Below are 21,227 nucleotides of genomic sequence, written 5' to 3' on the forward strand. Positions count from 1 at the left end.
ATTACGGTAATGGAGCAGAAAGGACGCCGATCCTGGCAACGGTTGAGTAAATAAGAGGAAAACAGAAAAGTAACCTACAGAACATTTATATTAATTACATTTTTACAACTTTCACATTCATGTTTTATGTAAAAGAATAAATATTTAATATTTTACTGTACAGTTTTGGAGAAATATCTTGTCAAAATACCTCAAAATGCTCAACCATTATATGCATTTGTCCCACTTACAGGAATTTATTTCTCCAAAACCATGAGAGGTGACAACACAATCTCTTCTGATTTTATCAGAGGGTCATCTACGCTATAACCAGAATTAGTATTTCATAATTTCACTGTAGGTTTCTGGAGAAATACACAACTACCCCAATAAAATACCACAAACGCTTCTTTTTGGTGAGGTTGATGAGGTCCTGGGAAGTGGTCTGGACAACTTAAAGTGCAAGAGCATCCAGATCTCCTCTGACCTTTCCTGGACTGGAAACGCCACTCGCCTGTTGAAGAAGGTACAACAACAGCTCTTCTTCATCTCCTCAGCTGCTTACAGATATCTACAGGGCCACGGTGGAAAGCACTCTGTGTCTCAGCATGACAGTGTGGTGAGGGAACTGCACAGGAGAGGAAGTATCACGGGTTGTGAGGACAACACACAGGATTATGGGATGCCGTCTGCCCGACATAGATTCTGTTTTATACTACACTTGGGGTAGTTGTGTATTTTTCCAAACCTTTACAGTAAAATTATGAAATACTAATTCTGGTTATAGCGTAGATGACCCTCTGATAAAATCTGAAGAGATTCTGTTGTCACCTCTCATGGTTTTAGAGAAATAAATTCCTGAAAGTGGGACAAATGCATATAATGGTTGAGCATTTTGAGGTATTTTGACAAGATATTTCTCCAAAACTGTACAGTAAAATATTAAATATTTATTCTTTTACATAAAACATGAATGTGAAAGTTGTAAAAATGTAATTAATATAAATGTTCTGTAGGTTACTTTTCTGTTTTCCTCTTATTTACTCAACCGTTGCCAGGATCGCCGTCCTTTCTGCTCCATTACCGTAATGCGCGACGCTAATCTTTAAGAGAGAGCTGGTGTCGGCTGGCGTGACCTCATATTTCTGACTGTCGGCTCACTTAACCGCAGTTTTCTTCTGTAGAGTTGATGTCTCCTCACTGAAGCGACGCTACAAGCCCTGCAGTTCGAGCAGAAGTTCAGAGATGCGGGGGATCAGAGTCTGCTGCTTTAGTCAGCGCTAACCAATAGGGAAACGTCTTACATCGTTCATCTTTAGGCCCCGCCCAGGATGTTCATGTTTGCAGAACTCAAAATTCGTTGAGTTCAACCAAAAACAGAGAGCGTCAAAACCAAAAAAGCGAGACTCGTAACCAAAGATTTTTGACATGTGCAAATAAAAGTTTATGTTTTGCAAATAACTTTTTTCTCTTCGTGAGAAAAAACTCTGAAAGTTTTGATCACAACTTAATATTTTTTGATTGAGATCAGTTTTTTGTTTGATTGAATAATATTGAGACAAATTTAACTCCATAATCTCAAATCAGCCAGGCGTTTGAAGTTGGACTTTTAAAAGTTTTTCATTTAAAGCAACTGCGGTCAGGGCCTCGCCTGACCACTCCTTTGTTCCCATTTTATTACTGGAGTTTTTCCACTGAGTTCCCGCCTCAGACTTTATGACTCTTTGTCTGAGATTTGGGGCAATCAGCTGTACAACTAAAGGGGCATAGCCCACCGTTTTAACAGCTGATCGCTGCAATCGAGCCATCAGCACCAGGAGGACTTTCCATTTAACCCAAATTGCACATTTTGTTCATAAAGCTGCTGGTTTGATCTTCATAGACACTAAATGCACATATATTTTAATTTTATTATTATTGTTAGGTAGTCATTTTTATTCCCTTTGTATAGAATAGTGCTTGTTAGTTAGGTGAAGGTTTTTGGACCAGAATAATAGTATATCAGAATTATTTGGCTTCAATAAATCCCCATATGTATATAATTAAGAGAAGCGTTTGTGTTTATTTCGTGCAAGAGTGATTTATCTGTCAAAACAAGGTCGAAGTTCCCACATCTTCGGTGAAGCAGTTGAATAAACAGTGACATTTTGTGGTTTTGGTTAATAATTTATCAAATATTAATGATGAATAGCTAATTGTAATTATTAAAGTTAATGAACTTACCATGAAACATGAAAGAGTCTTCAACTTCAGACACATCCTCCTCTAATTCACTGACATGATCAGAGATAAGTTCCTGCACCTCCAGGGCTGTCACCCTTTTTTTCTGCTGCTTGTTTTTCTGAGCTCTGACAGTAAATGTATCACACATGTCTGCAGTGGATGTTTTTAGGACTCCCTTGCAGTTGCAATTTCTGTTTACCTCATCCCCTGCTCAGTGTCCACTTAATGTGGGTGGAAAAAAGATTCCTGTCAAAAGACATCAGCTACTCGCAGTTTACTAGTGATGTAAAGATAATAGGGAGTGTGCGCATGTGTGTGTGTGTGTCAGTATATGGGGTTGAGATAACTGCGATGTACAGTGAACTATTTTCATTTTGTTGACTATACATATTAAGTCAAGGATACGTTTCATACTAAAAAACTTCGTCCAATAATTTTTTTCTTGACATTTTTTAATTTAAAATGAGTCCGTTTGACTCACAACAACCCCGACCTCGATCTGGAAGCTCCGCCCATTCGGTGTCTCTTATACGGAAACAGGGCGCACCCAGTAGATCCAAGTCCAGAAGTGTTTCTGTCATCTGATCAGACAGATATAGACAACAACGAGCTGCTCTAAACCTAGAAATATATATATTTTCAACCAGGAACTGTTCTCACTTGTAAGTTTTCCATTCATCCACATTTATTTCTGCTGTTCTGACGCGCTTATTAACGCTGAGATCAAAAACAGCTGCATACGTCATTATTTTGATCTGAGTTGTTGGTTTTAGTCTTTAATTTAATTTATTTCGGTTGCTTATGTACAACAATGTATGTCGGAGCATCAAAATAATCAAACACGTATTTATCGAATTTGTTCATTTTTTTATTTGACATTTCCCAGAAATGTCCTCCTATCATTACACATTTTCCACGCCTTTTCTTTATTGTTTCATAGGCAAGATGGTGGTCTGCTGTGGTCTGCTCACTGACAAGAAGGAACCAGGTACTTATTTGTTAGACAACAAACTCACCGGTTTTATCAGTGGTTGTTCCTCAGACATTTCCTCCTTTGAGTCTGATTGATTAGCTTCTTTTCAGTTTTGGCTTTTCAATCACTTCAGTAAACTACCCTTTTGTGTGTCTTAAACATATTTCAGCACAGAAGTAACTTTAAAGAGTTTAATAAGACATTTGTATATTTTTTTGTATGGTTTATACATGTCTGTGTTTGGTTTAGTTCCTCTGAAGAGCATTGAAGTTCAGCTGGAGGTGAAGGACCATGTGGCTGCAGTGGTCTCCACTCTGAACTATGAGAACAAGGAGGACAAACCACTAGAGGCTGTTTTTGTCTTCCCTCTGCCTGGAGATGCTGCTGTGTGTCATTTCAGTGCTCAGATTGGAGAGACAAACATTGTAGCTGAGGTGAAGGAGAAACAGCAGGTGAGCTGGACACAAAGATGTCCTCTATGAAGAAGATGAAACAGTGAAGTTAACATTGCTGACATGTTTCATGTGGACTGCAGGCTCAGGAGGAGTATGATGATGCTCTAAGCTCCGGTCAGCAGGCCTTCCTGTTGGAGGAGAGTGATCAGAGTCCAGATATCTTCTCTCTGAGGGTGGGCAGCCTGCCTCCAGGAGAGAGCGCCTCCATCAGGTTGGAGTATGTCACTGAGCTGGCCGTGGAGGCTGATGATGGACTGAGGTTCTGTCTGCCTGCTGTCCTCAACCCTCGATACCAACCTCAGGGTAGCAAAACCAGCAGATTGACAGATGCAATATCCCTTTTAACCCTAAAACAAATGACTCCCAGTTGTTTCTAATGGTGTTTCCAGGTAGTGAAGGTCCCAGTGTCCAGGTGATCTCAGTTCCAGCCTCTCTGGTGCCCTACAGTCTGTCCTTTTCTGCCCGAGTGTCCTCTCCTCGTCCAATCTCTAAAGTAGAGTCCAGCTGCTCCCTGGATCCTCTTCAGTACCTCAACACTGATCAGACTCAGGCCACGGTGGGAAGAGAGTTAATGTTACTGCTGGATGTGGTTGTTACCAACAAGATAGATAACTTTATTTCTATTATTGTGTTTTTCAACTGTAGGTTAAGTTGGCTGCTGGACACAAGTTTGACAGAGACGTTGAACTGCTGATTTATTACAAAGACGCCCACCAGCCCACTGCTGTGGTGGAGGCAGGACAGGCCTCTGCTAAACCTGGTGAGAACAGATCAGTGAAGGTGTTACATATTATTTAAATGTTGGAATATATCAGAAAATAAATGTTTGTTTTATTTATTTCCATCGCCAACATGTTCCAGGCTCTCTGATGGGGGATCCAGTGGTGATGGTGAGCCTGTACCCTGAGTTCCCCCAGTCTGTGATGTCCTTACTCGCCTCCTGTGGAGAGTTTGTGTTCTTGATGGATCAATCAGGAAGTATGGGCTGTCCCATGAACAACAGCAAACCGCAAGAAACCCGGATTAGCAGTGCAAGGGTATTTATCCAAGTGTTAAATAGTTGATGATCATTAAATATTTTACCTGGAGTAAATTATTGCCTTAAGATCTTTGATGAAACAGAGATTAGTTTTCCAGCTAACAGCTAGTCAGGGTCAGGGCAGATGTGGACTTAACCATGTAAAAACATCTTTAGTTTTCAAATGGCAAAATAACCATAAACCAAACCTACCTAGAGAGTTTGCTGCTGAAAAGCTCAATCATTGTCTCAACTGATTGGATTATAGAGATCCAGTCAAAGTACCAGCAGAGTTCAGCAAGTTTCACACATTTACATTTGTTATGGTAGGATAGTAAAAGCTTTTTTTTTTTGCATGGCTTTCTAACAATTAAAGTTCTGTAGATGGTCTACAGGTTGTTATGGAGAGTTGGTGGCCCTGAGATCCTCTTCTTTTCTGCAGGTCTTTAAACACTAGTTTAGGAGCAGAGCTGCAGCCCAAGGCACATAGAGACTAAGCAGCTGCTGGAGCCAACACCAGCAGGATAGTTTATTTACTTTGTAGTTGTAAACTATTAAAAGGGTTATACTAAAAATGTTGTCTTCCTTGTGGTGACAAAATATACTTAGGTCCTTATCCAGCCTTGTTTGTTACAGTTTTAGTTGTTAAAAATTTGTAATGATTTTAAATTAAGACTTAAACAGTACATTTAGACAAGTTCAGGTGAGTAGGTATTTCCTTTTATCCACTACTTGACTCATAAAAATCAACACACATCTGCTTTGCTTGAATGTCATGTTCTCTTGTCTTTCACATTTTAGACAGCAGCTAAGTGAAATGGACCTTGGTTTCATGTCCTACTAATGGTTTAGTTTACGTCTTTTTACACATCTTTACCAGGGGTGCCAATAGTTTTACGGGGCAATGTGATCATGGAGTTTTAGGTAAATAACATTTTAATGGAAACCTCTCAGCAGTTTTAAGGCCTATAAAATGATATAAAAACTGACATTTTTTTTGATCTGAGTTGTTTTATCTTGGCTAAAGTTTCAGAGATTTGTCTTCCCTGGGTAAGATATTAACTGTTCAAAAGATTTTAACAGATTCCTGTTATCATAAAAAATCAGAACTATTCTTTTATGTAAAATATGAAAGTATTTTTCTCTGTCTCAGAGTGCGTTCTTTACTTCCCGTGTCTTTTTTTAGGACACTCTGCTGCTCCTGTTGAAGAGCTTACCAATGGGCTGCTACTTCAACATCTACAGTTTTGGATCCACATTTGAACACATCTTTCCGTGAGTGACATCTAACCTCTAACCCTCAACACCCTTTCAAAAACGTTGTATTTAATTTTCTTTTAATAATAATGTCTAGATTAGATTTCATGTAAAATAAGTAATTTGGGGATAATTTTAAGAGCTTATTGCATACTTTGTGTTTCATGATTTACATTAAAATATTTCTACATTTTTACAGTACAAGTGTGGAGTACAATGAGAAGACCATGGAGGAGGCTCTGAAGAAGGTTGAAAAGATGGAAGCTAATCTTGGAGGAACAGAGATTCTTCGGCCTCTTGAACACATTTACAGCCAGCCCTGCATTCCCAACCAGCCTCGACAGGTAAGCTAACACACTTGTAGTGCAACAACTCTAGCCATGAATCAGTTTTAGCACATCAATCTAATGTAAACACTGTAGTTCAGCACAATACCTCCTACTGCTCCACCCTTTCATTAAATCCCTGACAAACCTGTTTTCTTCAAAGATCATATTTGTTACAGCTTTGGTTGCTCTTCATTCATGTTAACAACACTTGTGTTACTAAAACATCAGAGATGGACTCCTCTCTGACAGATTCTCCAGAAGACTTTCAGCTCCTGTTTGAATCTAAAAACTGTGTAACTTTTGTGTGATTTCTCCTCCCTCAGCTGTTTGTCTTCACTGATGGAGAGGTGGGAAACACTAAAGAAGTTACTGATCTTGTTAAGATGAATGCGGGCTCCCACAGGTGAAACCATGAACACAGATTTCCAGTCTGGGTCGTGTTCTGATATTATTGTGAGTTTGAAATCCAGCTCTTGTATCGTAGGTGTTTCTCCTTTGGGATTGGAGAAGGAGCCAGCTCTGCTCTCATCAATGGGATGGCCAAAGAGGGAGGAGGTCATGCTCAGTTCATCACTGGGACTGACAGGATGCAACCAAAAGTAAGAAAAATATCTGACTGAAAATGCACCAACACATCAGAATGTGACTATAGTAAATCATTTCACAACTATTGTTTAAACCACAGGTGATGCAGTCGCTTAGGTTTGCATTGCAGCCAGCTGTGGAGGACATTTCTGTTTCTTGGGATTTACCAAAGGGAGTGACCGCCACCATTCTGTCTCCACCCATTACAGCTATTTTTCAGGGTCAGAGGTCACTGATTTATGCTCAACTTGCTAGACAGGTATGGTCACCACCATCTCAGTTTCTGCTTATTAGAAATCTCAAAATATAAATTTTGAATGTATTTTTGTGTTGTTGTTTTATTTTCTCAGAGTTCAGAGGCAACAGATGGCAGTGTGACAGTGAAGTACAGCCTGGCAGGTCATCCCTCTCAGAACCAGCTGCACTTCAATCTCAAACCTGCAGAGGACTCTGGGTAAAACACCTTAAATCCTGGTTTGACAGTAATGACTATATTCTGTTTATTTATGTCATACTCTTGTTGTTAAAATGAAGTAGTGTTCCAACTATTTCAAGTAGTTCAACAACTCTGAAGCCAAATCTTTGTTTTTGCAACATAAACTATCCATCCACTCATTATCAATACCTGTGGTATATGAGTGGTTCTTGGGCGGGAAGCAGGGTACACCCTGGACAGGTTTCTAGTCCATCACAGAGCAAGACAGACACACTCAGGACAAATAACTATGCACACACTCATACCTGGGGGCAATTTAGAGACACCAGTTGACCTAACATGGAGATTTGTGGACGTTCGGAGGAAGCAGGAGTACCAGGAGAAAACCCACACATGTATGGGGAAGAACATGCAACTTCACTGCAGAATCCCAGGCCAGGATTCAAATCCATTACCATCTGGACATAAGGCAACATTGCATCTATGCATCCCCTAATGTGATATAATAAAGAATATACTTTTAATTTCCCTGTTTATAAAAATGCTTTTTTAAATATAAGGAAGGATGTGGACCTTTTTAGATTAGCTTGGATCTGAAAGCTAAGCTATTGGATATCTTGAGTGGTTACCTTAGTACACAAATTTAAAACACAGAAATGTTTAGATTAGTCATATATTGACTTAATTTGGATTCGATTTAATTATCAGAAACTTGTCAACATGATCTTCCTTCATTTGCTGCTGTAAACGTTGCTCATTAAATTATGGATGAAAAGAAAACTGAAATAAAGGAGACTGACTTTGCTCCTGAATCAAGGAAAACATAGATTCTTCCACCACTGGAGACATAAGATAAAATAGGAGTTTAATGTGAGGAAAATGTTGAAAAACTAAAAAACAAGACACAATTTGTGCTGATAAAAACAGCCGAGCTCCATCTTTTATTCTCTCTCCCTTCTGTCTGCAGATTAACTGTCCACAAGTTGGCTGCTCGCACTGTGATTCGCTCCCTGGAGTTGGAGCAAAGGACACACAGAGGACAGCAGGAGGAAGAAGTGAAGAAGAAGGTGGTGGAGCTCAGTGTCCAATCAGGAGTGAGCAGTTCTTTCACTGCCTTCATTGCTGTCAATAAAGACGGAGGCAAAGCAGTTCAAGGACCTCTGATGCGGAGGAACATCCCAACACCTTCTTTCCATTGCAGACGTGAGTTATTTGATTTTTGTTTGTTTGGTGTTTTTATTTTTTCAGTCAGTACATTAAAATAGAAAGAAGCTTTTCCAGTTTAAACATAGTTTCCCAATTCTGACCTCCATTATACTATGTCATCTTTTTTTTAGTGGTCAGAAATTAGGCTAAATGTGTAAATACGCATTGTTATAAAGATTACAGGAACACCAAGGAAAATTTATATAGCTAAGCTAAAAAAAAAATCTTAATCTTATTACTTAAAACTAAATCTGATAGGAGTATAAATTATTTTGGTTTTAACTGTAGATATTAGAAACAGAAATAAAAGATCACAAAGTACTCTCTCCACCATCAGTTATGTTATCTGTTTCTGGAGCTTTTCTATATCATGGTGACATTGATTTTGACATCCTAAAGAAAAAGTTTATAGTTTTTTCAAGTTCACTTGGAAAAAAGTAGTACATCTTGTTTAAAAAAAAAAAAACGGTCTAAACATTTGAAAATGTTCTACATTATGTTAAAATTCTTAAAAATGACAGTAAATTTGCTAGTGTAGCCAGTACTGGACAATAAAACATTTCAATAATTTATGAAGAAACAGAAAATATCAGTAATGATTTTAAAGGCGGGCTTTATCATCTGTGGCTCAGGTGTTAGGAGTTCATCCCATAACCGGTGGGTTGCCGGCGGGAATCACCGCTCTGTCCATCTCAGTCGTTGTGTCCTTAGGCAAGACACTTCACCCAACTACTGATGGTGGTCAGAGGGCTCGGTGGCGCCTGTGTATGGCAGCCTCACTTCTGTCAGTCTTCCCCAGGACAGCTGTGGCTACATTGTAGCTTACACATTCACTACTGTCAGTGTATGAATGGTTGTATTAACGGGTGGATGACTGATTGTAGTGTGAAGCGCTTTGGGGTCTCTGGGGATTTGATAAAGCGCTACACAAGTGCAGCCTATTTATCATTTAGCATTTAAAAAACAGACTATGGATGTGGCCTAACAAGCAGTAGGTGAGGTCACAGAGATTTAATCATTTTTACAAGATGGAGACAGGATTGCACAGTATTGTAAACTTGAGCTGCATTAATTTTAGGTTGTTCCCCAACATATTTGCTCTTTTAAACTGTCTGTCTAGTTTTAGAAGGCCTTTCTCATTTAATGGTTTTCTTTATGTTTATGAATATTTACATTGTACGTAGATTCTCAATGAAGCCATCAAAACAGTGAATGACCACATATGCAATTATGTGGCAAACAAAGAAAAGGAAAATAACTTTTAAATATGTGATATTTTAGATTCTTTAAAGTAGCCGCCCTTTGCTGTGATGACTGAAGTATTAACCTTTGGCCGTCTCTCAGTGAACCTCTGGGATGTTCTTTAAAGACTCTTTCAAAACTATTTCAGGTGACCACCTCATGAAGCTCATGGAGAGTATGCCAAGAGACCAAAGCAGTCCTCAAAGCAAAGTGTGGCTATTTTTAAAAAAATACAAAAATGTTTAGTTATTTCACACTTTTTCTTTACTATATAATTCCACGTGTGTTCATTCACAGGTTTGTTGTCTCTGGTGAGAATCAATTTGGTCCAAATAATTATCCAAGTGGATCATTTTATAAACAAAAACAACATATATCTATCTATCATATAGCAATCTGCTGGGTTTCCTTGGATAGAAATCAGTTTAACCAATTTGAAAAATAAACTGAACATGACTGCACTGTTTGATAACTAGGATCCATTTGGAATGTATGAAATTGATTTGGTATCTGTCTTTGTTTTTGTCTCCTCTTTTCTGTTTTAGCGATGATGATGGCTTGTTCAGCTCCTTCAAGAAAACGTGCCGGTAAGTAAAGCACTTACTAAAAAACTACACAAGCCTGAAATGTTTTTTGCAGTTTCCTGAGAGTACAATAATTAATAATTAGATGAATGGCTATAGTATGATTTGCTGTTGCCTGTAACATTGGAAGAGTTTTATTTTTCAGACATTTCTCTTTTCATTGTGGTTTAATTTTCACTGTGATCTTTGGAGCAGATCAGTTAATATAGGTTTATATTACGTGTGAAAAATAAGTCACATTGTCTCAATGATTTTATTAGAAGATATAAAATATTTTTATTGCAGCTTTATGTGCTACAGTGTGTTTAAAGATGGCTTATAAATCCATATTTGTAGCAGGACAATATTTGGACAAACTACGACAATCAATTTGCATGAAATTACATTTTTAATATCATAGTTTTAACTGAATTAAATCTCGATAAAAATGTTGATTGTAACTTCCCATGAGGCCGTTCTACATTACATAACAATTCATCAAAAGAGCAAACATCATTATTTCAACCAGGCCCAGAAAACCTTTACAATCCACAACAAATTCTTCAACATCTCAGTTGGCGTCTTGCACCAATGAAGCAGAAATTGGAAAAAGTTTAGAGGTTTGTTGCAGCGACAGTCTTGCCTGTGTGATTATACAGGTCCTTCTCAAAATATTAGCATATTGTGATAAAGTTCATTATTTTCCATAATGTCATGATGAAAATTTAACATTCATATATTTTAGATTCATTGCACACTAACTGAAATATTTCAGGTCTTTTATTGTCTTAATATGGATGATTTTGGCATACAGCTCATGAAAACCCAAAATTCCTATCTCACAAAATTAGCATATTTCATCCAACCAATAAAAGAAAAGTGTTTTTAATACAAAAAACGTCAACCTTCAAATAATCATGTACAGATATGCACTCAATACTTGGTCGGGAATCCTTTTACAGAAATGACTGCTTCAATGCGGCGTGGCATGGAGGCAATCAGCCTGTGGCACTGCTGAGGTCTTATGGAGGCCCAGGATGCTTCGATAGCGGCCTTTAGCTCATCCAGAGTGTTGGGTCTTGAGTCTCTCAACGTTCTCTTCACAATATCCCACAGATTCTCTATGGGGTTCAGGTCAGGAGAGTTGGCAGGCCAATTGAGCACAGTGATACCATGGTCAGTAAACCATTTACCAGTGGTTTTGGCACTGTGAGCAGGTGCCAGGTCGTGCTGAAAATGAAATCTTCATCTCCATAAAGCTTTTCAGCAGATGGAAGCATGAAGTGCTCCAAAATCTCCTGATAGCTAGCTGCATTGACCCTGCCCTTGATAAAACACAGTGGACCAACACCAGCAGCTGACACGGCACCCCAGACCATCACTGACTGTGGGTACTTGACACTGGACCTCTGGCATTTTGGCATTTCCTTCTCCCCAGTCTTCCTCCAGACTCTGGCACCTGGATTTCCGAATGACATGCAGAATTTGCTTTCATCCGAAAAAAGTACTTTGGACCACTGAGCAACAGTCCAGTGCTGCTTCTCTGTAGCCCAGGTCAGGCGCTTCTGCCGCTGTTTCTGGTTCAAAAGTGGCTTGACCTGGGGAATGCGACACCTGTAGCCCATTTCCTGCACACGCCTGTGCACGGTGGCTCTGGATGTTTCTACTCCAAACTCAGTCCCCCAAGGTCTGGAATCGACCCTTCTCCGCAATCTTCCTCAGGGTCCGGTCACCTCTTCTCGTTGTGCAGCGTTTTCTGTCACACTTTTTCCTTCCCACAGACTTCCCACTGAGGTGCCTTGATACAGCACTCTGGGAACAGCCTATTTGTTCAGAAATGTCTTTCTGTGTCTTACCCTCTTGCTTGAGGGTGTCAATAGTGGCCTTCTGGACAGCAGTCAGGTCGGCAGTCTTACCCATGATTGGGGTTTTGAGTGATGAACCAGGCTGGGAGTTTTAAAGGCCTCAGGAATCTTTTGCAGGTGTTTAGAGTTAACTCGTTGATTCAGATGATTAGGTTCATAGCTCGTTTAGAGACCCTTTTAATGATATGCTAATTTTGTGAGATAGGAATTTTGGGTTTTCATGAGCTGTATGCCAAAATCATCCGTATTAAGACAATAAAAGACCTGAAATATTTCAGTTAGTGTGCAATGAATCTAAAATATATGAATGTTAAATTTTCATCATGACATTATGGAAAATAATGAACTTTATCACAATATGCTAATATTTTGAGAAGGACCTGTATTATTCAAAACTAGTTCAGTTGTCCAAACTGTTGTTCAGACTCTACAAAGTCATTATCAGACCTGCTTTACATACTTTAACACTCAAATTACCTTGAATGCATCATTTAACAACATAAATTATTAATCTTCATTGACGTTTTAAAATGTTTTGTTCAATAATTGTTCCAGATAATTCCCACAGATTGCTGTTTACGACATTTTTATCAAGCTGGCAGCTATTTTTAATTTTAATGAAACCTTTTGGTCTGTGTTTGATTTTGTCTCCTCTTTTCTGTTTTAGTGATGCCTTTGATGGCTTATTCAGATCCTCCAAGTAAGTAAAGCACTTACTAAAAAAACTACACAGGCCTGAAATGTTTTTTGCAGTTTCCTGAGAGTACAATAATTAATAATTAGATGAATGGCTATAGTATGATTTGCTGTTGCCTGTAACATTGGAAGAGTTTTATTTTTCAGACATTTCTCTTTTCATTGTGGTTTAATTTTCACTGTGATCTTTGGAGCAGATCAGTTAATATAGGTTTATATTACGTGTGAAAAATAAGTCACATTGTCTCAATGATTTTATTAGAAGATATAAAATATTTTTATTGCAGCTTTATGTGCTACAGTGTGTTTAAAGATGGCTTATAAATCCATATTTGTAGCAGGACAATATTTGGACAAACTACGACAATCAATTTGCATGAAATTACATTTTGAATATCATAGTTTTAACTGAATTAAATCTCGATAAAAATGTTGATTGTAACTTCCCATGAGGCCGTTCTACATTACATAACAATTCATCAAAAGAGCAAACATCATTATTTCAACCAGGCCCAGAAAACCTTTACAATCCACAACAAATTCTTCAACATCTCAGGTGGCGTCTTGCACCAATGAAGCAGAAATTGGAAAAAGTTTAGAGGTTTGTTGCAGCGACAGTCTTGCCTGTGTGATTATATTATTCAAAACTAGTTCAGTTGTCCAAACTGTTGTTCAGACTCTACAAAGTCATTATCAGACCTGCTTTACATACTTTAACACTCAAATTACCTTGAATGCATCATTTAACAACATAAATTATTAATCTTCATTGACGTTTTAAAATGTTTTGTTCAATAATTGTTCCAGATAATTCCCACAGATTGCTGTTTACGACATTTTTATCAAGCTGGCAGCTATTTTTAATTTTAATGAAACCTTTTGGTCTGTGTTTGATTTTGTCTCCTCTTTTCTGTTTTAGTGATGACTTTGATGGCTTATTCAGATCCTCCAAGTAAGTAAAGCACTTACTAAAAAAACTACACAGCCCAGAAATGATCACTGCAGTTTGTTGAAAGTACTCTGAAATAATAGAAGATACTTCAGCACAACAGATCAATAATTAGATAATTGGATAAAAATGTCAGTAAAACCTGGTCTGTCTTTGATTTAAAACTACTGTTTTACATTGACGTGTATTTTTGGTACATTAGTTCACAAATATAAAGCAAGACTCAAGCAGAGCAGAAGGTCAGTAGCCCCTTTCCCACCAAAAGCCCCAGGATTTAAAGCCCCAGGATCTGTTTTACCCAGATAATATGAATCCCTGGGAATTCTCTACTTTCTTTTTCCATTGCCAAGGGCCATTTATTTAAATCAGCCGCATGACTTTAGGGGACGTTGCGAAGAAAGCTGCAATAAACCTTCATTCACTCCTTTACTCAGTTTAAAAGACTAAGCTAATAAATATATTTTTTTGTTTCATCTGATAAATAGATATTGAGCAGCTTTAGAGTTACACAGCTGATTAATTATGTTCATTGTTTCTGAAGATGCACTGGATCCATAAGCAGGAAAAGTTTAAATTTATTGTTTTACATTTAATTTTTACCAACCTGCATCAGGACAGAGTTGTTGCTTTACAACTGCAGTATTCATTTACAACAACTACTTAACACTGATTAACACATTTTCTGTTTGTTTTCTTATCATCAGACAAACTCCTATCAGATAACTACAGAAAATGTTTTTATCAACAATTTTATTTAGTAGAAATAAAAAATTGATAATCCGTCCAGAATTATAGGGAATATGTACCTTGACTGTCTAACCATGAGCAAATACTTATAAGTAGAGGATAGGCAGGACATGAGGGTGAAGAGGATCACTTGGAAACTGTATCCAAACCTGGGACTGTCTCCTCTCCTACAGAACTGTCTGCATAAAACTATGAAAAATTGTAATATAAAAGAGTTCATACTGCACTAAGTGAGGTTTACAATCTTAGGCAAATGTGTCTGTTTTTAGGTACATAAAAAGTGCTCTGATCATCAGCACTGCATTAATGAACATTATGCAATATCTTACAGAACTGTGGTGAAAATTTGAACAATTAATGCCAACAATAACTTTAAATGTCACCTATTTCCTGCGAAAAATATTCAGTTTTATTTTCTGGTACTTGCGATTATTCCCCACATACCTACTAAACGCTTTATATTCACTTTCAGCCGCCACAAACACATAACTGGTAGCGGGAAATCCCAGTGTGCCGGCCCGAGATCAGGCAGCTGGTTAGTGGGGAGGTTGTAGTCTAGCCGCCCAGTTAGCTTAGCTTACCTTAGCAGCCAAACCAACCTGTAAATCTCCAAAAACACTGAGAAAACAAAAGTCAAAGTAGGCTTATTCTTGATGACCCGACTACACAGATCAAGTTTTGATGTCTACTTTCTCGCTTAAAAACATCTTAAAACTACTTTTTGTGACAAGTTATTGTCATAAAAATGATTAACTTGTATAATAACCTCTGCCATTACTGAAGCCGCTGGTGCCAAGCTTTGCTACACACAGCACTGCCCCTTTAACAAATCCTGGGGAAAGCTGAAGAGACCATCTGAAGAGTACACGGTCAGTGTGTTTCTCTTTATTTCCAAAATAACTTCTCAATAATTAGGCCTCTCATTCGATTATAAGATTTAATCGAGATTGATTGCATGACCTGATTTAAGGTTCGCCAGTCCTGGCCACCTGTTCATGCGATCACAAAAAATATGCTGTTTTCAACATGTGAAAACAACATATTTTTATGCTGTTTTTACATGTTTGAAGCAAACCCCTAAAAACACAAACAAGGTCTAACTTTACAGAGGAAACTGACTCATATGATCAAGTTTTGTTTTCCTGAGGAAGATTCATTAGGAAGAGCTTATCAAAACCAAAAATCCTCAAAGTCTGCAGAACATCTACATATTATTTTAGATTAACAGACTTTAACACTGCTGTTCAGAGTAAATAATTTTTTAATTAGGACAAATGTAACAGGCTGAACATGGCATCATTACTCATGTCTTTGTTGCTTTTGTTCATAGAAGTTTAGTGTTGCTTCAGTAGTGATTAACTGCATGTGAAAATTATACTTTGCTGCCTTGTTTTTGTCTACAAGAGTAAAAAACTCCTAAAGTTGTTTCTCTCCCTCTCATTCACACATGTACTGAGGGGCGCCCACAGCCTCTCTGAGTAGAAGAGGTGGGACAGAGTGGAGCTGACTCCCTGACTTTTTAAGAAAAGGGAGAAATGGCGGAAACAGAAAACGAAATAACGTTCAAATTACAGCACAGAGGAAGTCTAAGAAGTACAGAACCATGTGGGTTTATTATGGATTAAAAAATTTACGGCGTTAAAAAGGAAATTGCGTTAACACACATTTGGTGTTCACTTTGACAATTATGTGCTCCCAGTGCAAACACACTAGTAACCTACAGGACACAGTCAGCTGTCAGCCAATCAACTAAACTGTACTTTGGATGGCTCTGTGTATTTAAACACTGGGTCAGAAGTTGCTTCTTGGTCAATCTGGACCTCAGCATCTGACAGAGACCTTGCTAAACAGAGCAACATCCAGAAAACCTAACTAGCGATTAAACAACTGCAGCAGTTCAACTTTCAAGCAAAAACAAAGCCAGTCATGTTTGTCTTCAATGTGTTTCTGAGCAAATCAGTCAAATTCCAAGTTTTGTTTTCAGACTTATAGAAACACAGATGAGGGTGAAGATACTAAAAGTCCTTCACTGGATAACAATCCTGGATCAATTGCTATAGCAGTTTTATGGAGTAAATCCTGCATGCAATTTGGCAAATAACCTGTAAAGGATTTTATGTAGAACTAAAATGTTGGTAAATGGTCATAATTTGTTTTGTCTTATCAATTTATTAGGTGCCTTGTAGGTTGATGTTTTGAAAGAGTGATTTTACAGTCAGATTGTCATGGTTGTCGTTGTCTAGGAACGTTTTATAGAAAAACACACTACTTTGTGTTATGTTGCTTTATCCATTCACAAATGTAGAAACATCTAGAGTAGAGTCAACTTTTAAGGATGTTCCTCAGTAATGCTCAACATACCCTTATTTTTTAAAATGTAAAGTGTAAGATGATCTGTCTTAGCCATGTTCCTGATGCTTCCAGTAACTGTAAGTAATATTTGTAAATGCTGTAAATTATTGAACTCACCCTATGAACCCTTTTATCAAGCTATTTTCACTTCACAGGTTTTAATGCATCAGTGACGTTAGGCCTTGTGTCGCCGCAGCCCCGTGAAGACCCTCTGCTGCAGCTGGTCACCCTGCAGAAAGCATCTGGCTGCTGGCTGCTTGATGCAGATCTGGCTGCTGTGCTGGGAAAGACCAGAGGGGAGGTGGAAAAGGCAAAGCCAGCATCGGTGGGTCACTTTCTAAAATAATAATTTAATATTCACATGAAAGGAGAAGAAAATGTAAGAGATTTTTAAGTAAAGTCAAGTTTCTTTAAATAGTGCTTTTCAGCAACAAGGCACTCAAAGCGCTGTACATGAGGAGAAACATTACAATGACACAGAAAATCAAACAGAAAAACAAATCAAATGACATTAATAATCCTTGGGAGTTTACTGGTAAGAGCTGGTTCTAATCCAATCTTTCTAATAGAGGTAATTAGCTCATTAAGTCCTCTGTGGTAAGGAAATCATCCGGTGCTAGAAGAAAAATGATAATATTAATCCTTGAGGTCGCTGGTATGAGGCAGTTGTGGTCCCATCATTTAAATAAGCTGGGTCACTGGTACAAAACATTTTTAGTCCAAACTTTTTAAATACTGATAATGTTTGGCTGTCACTGGTATGAAATTGTTGTAATACAATCCTTCTAAGAAATCTAAAAATCTCTGGTCATTGGCGTAAAAAAGGCTTTTGTCAAATTTTCACATACTAATAATATTTGGCTTTTGCTGGTAATCCTTGTGAGACATCTGAAAATCTATGAAAAGTAATGAAATCACACATTTAGGTAAAGTAAGATAGGAGGGAAAAAAAACTATCTTAAAGTGCTTTTACATAAAACAATAACGTTGATGGTTGCGAGTTTCCGACATTTTCCAGTGGTTAATTGGCAAGAGGCAGGGTAAACACTGGTCACCATTCCATCTGACAAATTAGCCTGATTTGCATATTTTCAAACTGTGGGAGGATGATGAAGTACCCAGAGAGAACCCACACATGCTGGGGGAGAACATATAAACTCCACACAGAAAGACCCCAGGGAAGATTTGAACCCAGGACCTTGTTGCTGTGAGGCAACAGAACTAACCATCATGCTTCATGCCAAGCTTGTGATCAGGGAGTAAATACATAGTTAATGAACTAAACATGAAACATAAGAAACATGCCTAGTAATGGTTGCTCAGTAACCACCAAACTGCAGATAGTCAGTAAAACAACTCATTGTTGAAGAAAGCAGCAATATAACATATTTCCTTTTCTTTATCATGTTTTGTCTCTTTCTGTGAATTAGGTCAACAGTGAAGTGTGGGCCTCCATTCTGGCTCTGATCTGGCTTCATGGTTTTAAGATGGATGCAAAGGAAGAGTGGGAGCTTCTGACTCTGAAGGCTGCATCATGGATTAAAGCTCAAAATGGTATTACACATAATCAGCAGGGAATTGCTGTTTTTACCAGGGTGTGTTAAAAACTATCTGACAATAATACCTGTGATTTCATTTTATTTTTTCCTTCAGCTCCATGTGTGTCAGAGTGTGTTGAGGCTGGAAATACATTGTTGGGTTGCAGTGTGAAGAAAGAAGCTCTGGGGCTCTGAGGTTTTCCATGAAAAGGCTTCAGCTTCACTATGGAAGCACCTTTGTGAAGAAATGAAAACACTGAAGTCATCCATTCATAAAGAGAAGCAGATTTCTTCTGTCCTAAAAAATAAATATAAATACTGCTTTTATTAGGGGTGTAATGGTAGATGGGTTTATTCTGAACATTTTCAGTACAGCCCTTCCGGGTTCGGCACACGCACAAAATAAATACAACCTTTTAAAGACAAACACATGCAGAATGTATATTCGTGGAACTAAAGTGCTGAACTGAACGTTTAGTTGCGCAACCTTTAGAAGTAGCACCAAAACAAAGCAGAGAGGACTCCCAGTTATCACTAAAGTCTGTTACTTGGAGGCATTAAGGTCTCTCATATAGCTGCTGTGTTGATGGGTTAGGATTAGAAATGTTAAAAGCTTATGTCAGCACTTTAAGCAGCAATAAGGTACACAGCTCCCTCTACACTGACAGTCAAGACAGCTCCAAAGTTGTTTAAACATTTGTTTTATTTCCAAATGTCTCCTCTTTCTTGTTAGAGCATTCCTAATCTACAACATTGACCATTCTGAAGTGGTTTTATTGTTGTACAACCTATCTATCCAGCCATTGTTCATACCTGCTTTATGTATTGACTAAATCCAACCAAATTTCTATTCAGTACTTTACTGGCTCCTATCTGAAATTCTAGATTATAATTAAATCAAATGAAAATCTGGTTCATTACTAAATAAAAAAAAAATGTACAGTTTTATTTGTTTCTCCTGATTAAAGCACACCGAAAACTTACCGAACAATGACTTCAAAAGCAGAGTAAGGTACCAAATCAGGACTTTTATGTACCATTACACCTCTAGCTTTAATTTATTTCTACTCACGTCCCTGTCAAAGTGCCTTCGTAGGTTTGCACTTATGTATTCATAAAACATTTAAAAAATAATTTTAAAAATACTGTAAAATAAACGTTACAGTATTTAGCATCTCTACATTAAAGCAGTTGTATAAAAAGGGAGGAAAAAAAAAAAAACAGAGACCAGCACATGTGTTCCTATCAGTTAAATGGTCTCTGACTCACAGGTTAATTTTCTAGACCATTCACAGCACAAAGCAATGCACATCTTTGCAAAGAATACACATAGTTTTTTAAAAAGTGTCTAACAAATTGTCCACTTTGATTTGGACTATAAATGTCTATATGAAAGGATTTATGTGCAGACTTTGTCTGTGAGCAGATATGAAAAGCCATAATTTGCACAAACCCAGTTAAAACATGCAAAATACTCAAGTGCAATTTTAAAAATACCTATAAAGATTTTTCCATTGATTACTGAGAAGGATGTAAACACATTTTGACATCCCATTTTTAAATTAAAGGACATGAAGTATTACTTGTTCAGCCTGGTTTTACATTGTTTTAGTATCTTTTAAGTGATCCTGGTTTGATGGATCAGTCAGAATTTCATTTATTCTTGACCTAAAACTTGATGTCATCCATGTAGAGCAGGTAACTAATAGTGGCTCCATTTTGAAGGTTGTATCTGTTGCTGCTGTTTGTGACAATCTGGCTGTGGGGGTTCAGACCTATGTAGAGCGGTACCACTCACACCGAGCCTGGTTCTGCTAGGGGTTTCCTCCTGTTAAAGGAGAGTTTTCATTTCCATTGTGTCTACATGCTCTGAGGGATCAACGACGCATTGCGAGCAACTGTCCACTGCAGCTACATGTTCATGAATGCTGCAAGTCAATGAGACAATGCAAACTGCTGGGTTTCCTTAGAAAACTTTACAAATTTGAATAATAAACTGAATTTGACTGCATTGTTTAATAACTAGGATCAATATGTATGATTCGATTGAACTGACTTTGTCAAGTGCCTTGAGATGACATGTTGTATGGCGCTATATAAATAAACTGAATTGAACAAAACTGAATTGAATTTGAAAACTGTCCTAAACACAAAACAACCTTAGATAATTTAACAAATGATCAGCAGAAAGCACTGGCAGAACTTGAACACAAGAAATCAATTGTCATTAAAGCTGATGATGAAGGAGGAGATATCATCATCTTAGACATAAATATTAGGAGATTTTAAGACAATGAAAAAATTCAACTGTATAAAAAAACCCATCAAATCTGACCCTACAAAGAAATACCTCAAGGAACTACAAATGTTATTAGAAGAGGGCGACTCCTATGGTGAAATTCCTTTGAAGGAGAATGAACTTCTGATGAATGAACACCTCTTCATTCCTTTCTTGTATAGATTACCAAAAATCCCATTGTGTCTGGAATTTGACTTTTAACTGAGAGGTTATCAAGATTTCCAGACTTTCATGTTAAGAATTTTATACCAACTTTGAATTCTTACATAAAAGACAGCTCTCATTTTCTGATCATCTCAAAGACCTCCAACCAATTGACTGAGATGTAATTATGAGCAACTTAGATATTGAATCCTTTTACACAAATATTAACCATCAGCAAGGCCTAGAGTCACTGGAACGTTTTCCTGAAAACTGGATCTACAGAACCACCTTCTACCTCCTTCTTAATTATTAGTTAATAATCTATTTCTTTTTTAACAACACACCATACCTCCAAATTTCTGGTACTGTAA

The 21,227-nt window shown here is 37.7% G+C and overlaps 1 protein-coding gene across 1 annotated transcript; it reads left to right on the forward strand.

The window, feature by feature from the left end:
* Nucleotides 1-2,721: 2,721 nt before the first annotated feature.
* On the forward strand, nucleotides 2,722-18,740 carry LOC124884343 (von Willebrand factor A domain-containing protein 5A-like). Its single transcript, XM_047392222.1, has 20 exons — nucleotides 2,722-2,864; nucleotides 3,143-3,190; nucleotides 3,425-3,627; nucleotides 3,711-3,933; nucleotides 4,020-4,186; nucleotides 4,276-4,390; nucleotides 4,492-4,667; nucleotides 5,835-5,923; nucleotides 6,105-6,249; nucleotides 6,558-6,637; nucleotides 6,719-6,833; nucleotides 6,920-7,078; nucleotides 7,170-7,273; nucleotides 8,223-8,458; nucleotides 10,249-10,290; nucleotides 12,799-12,831; nucleotides 13,747-13,779; nucleotides 17,031-17,200; nucleotides 18,306-18,429; nucleotides 18,529-18,740. Exons 2-20 carry the CDS (start codon nucleotides 3,148-3,150, stop codon nucleotides 18,606-18,608), a joined length of 2,337 nt encoding a protein of 778 aa, XP_047248178.1. The 5' UTR covers nucleotides 2,722-2,864; nucleotides 3,143-3,147; the 3' UTR covers nucleotides 18,609-18,740.
* Nucleotides 18,741-21,227: the final 2,487 nt, after the last annotated feature.

The sequence above is a fragment of the Girardinichthys multiradiatus genome, chromosome 18, assembly GCF_021462225.1.
Source record: "Girardinichthys multiradiatus isolate DD_20200921_A chromosome 18, DD_fGirMul_XY1, whole genome shotgun sequence".
In the NCBI taxonomy this organism is placed as follows: Eukaryota; Metazoa; Chordata; class Actinopteri; order Cyprinodontiformes; family Goodeidae; genus Girardinichthys; species Girardinichthys multiradiatus.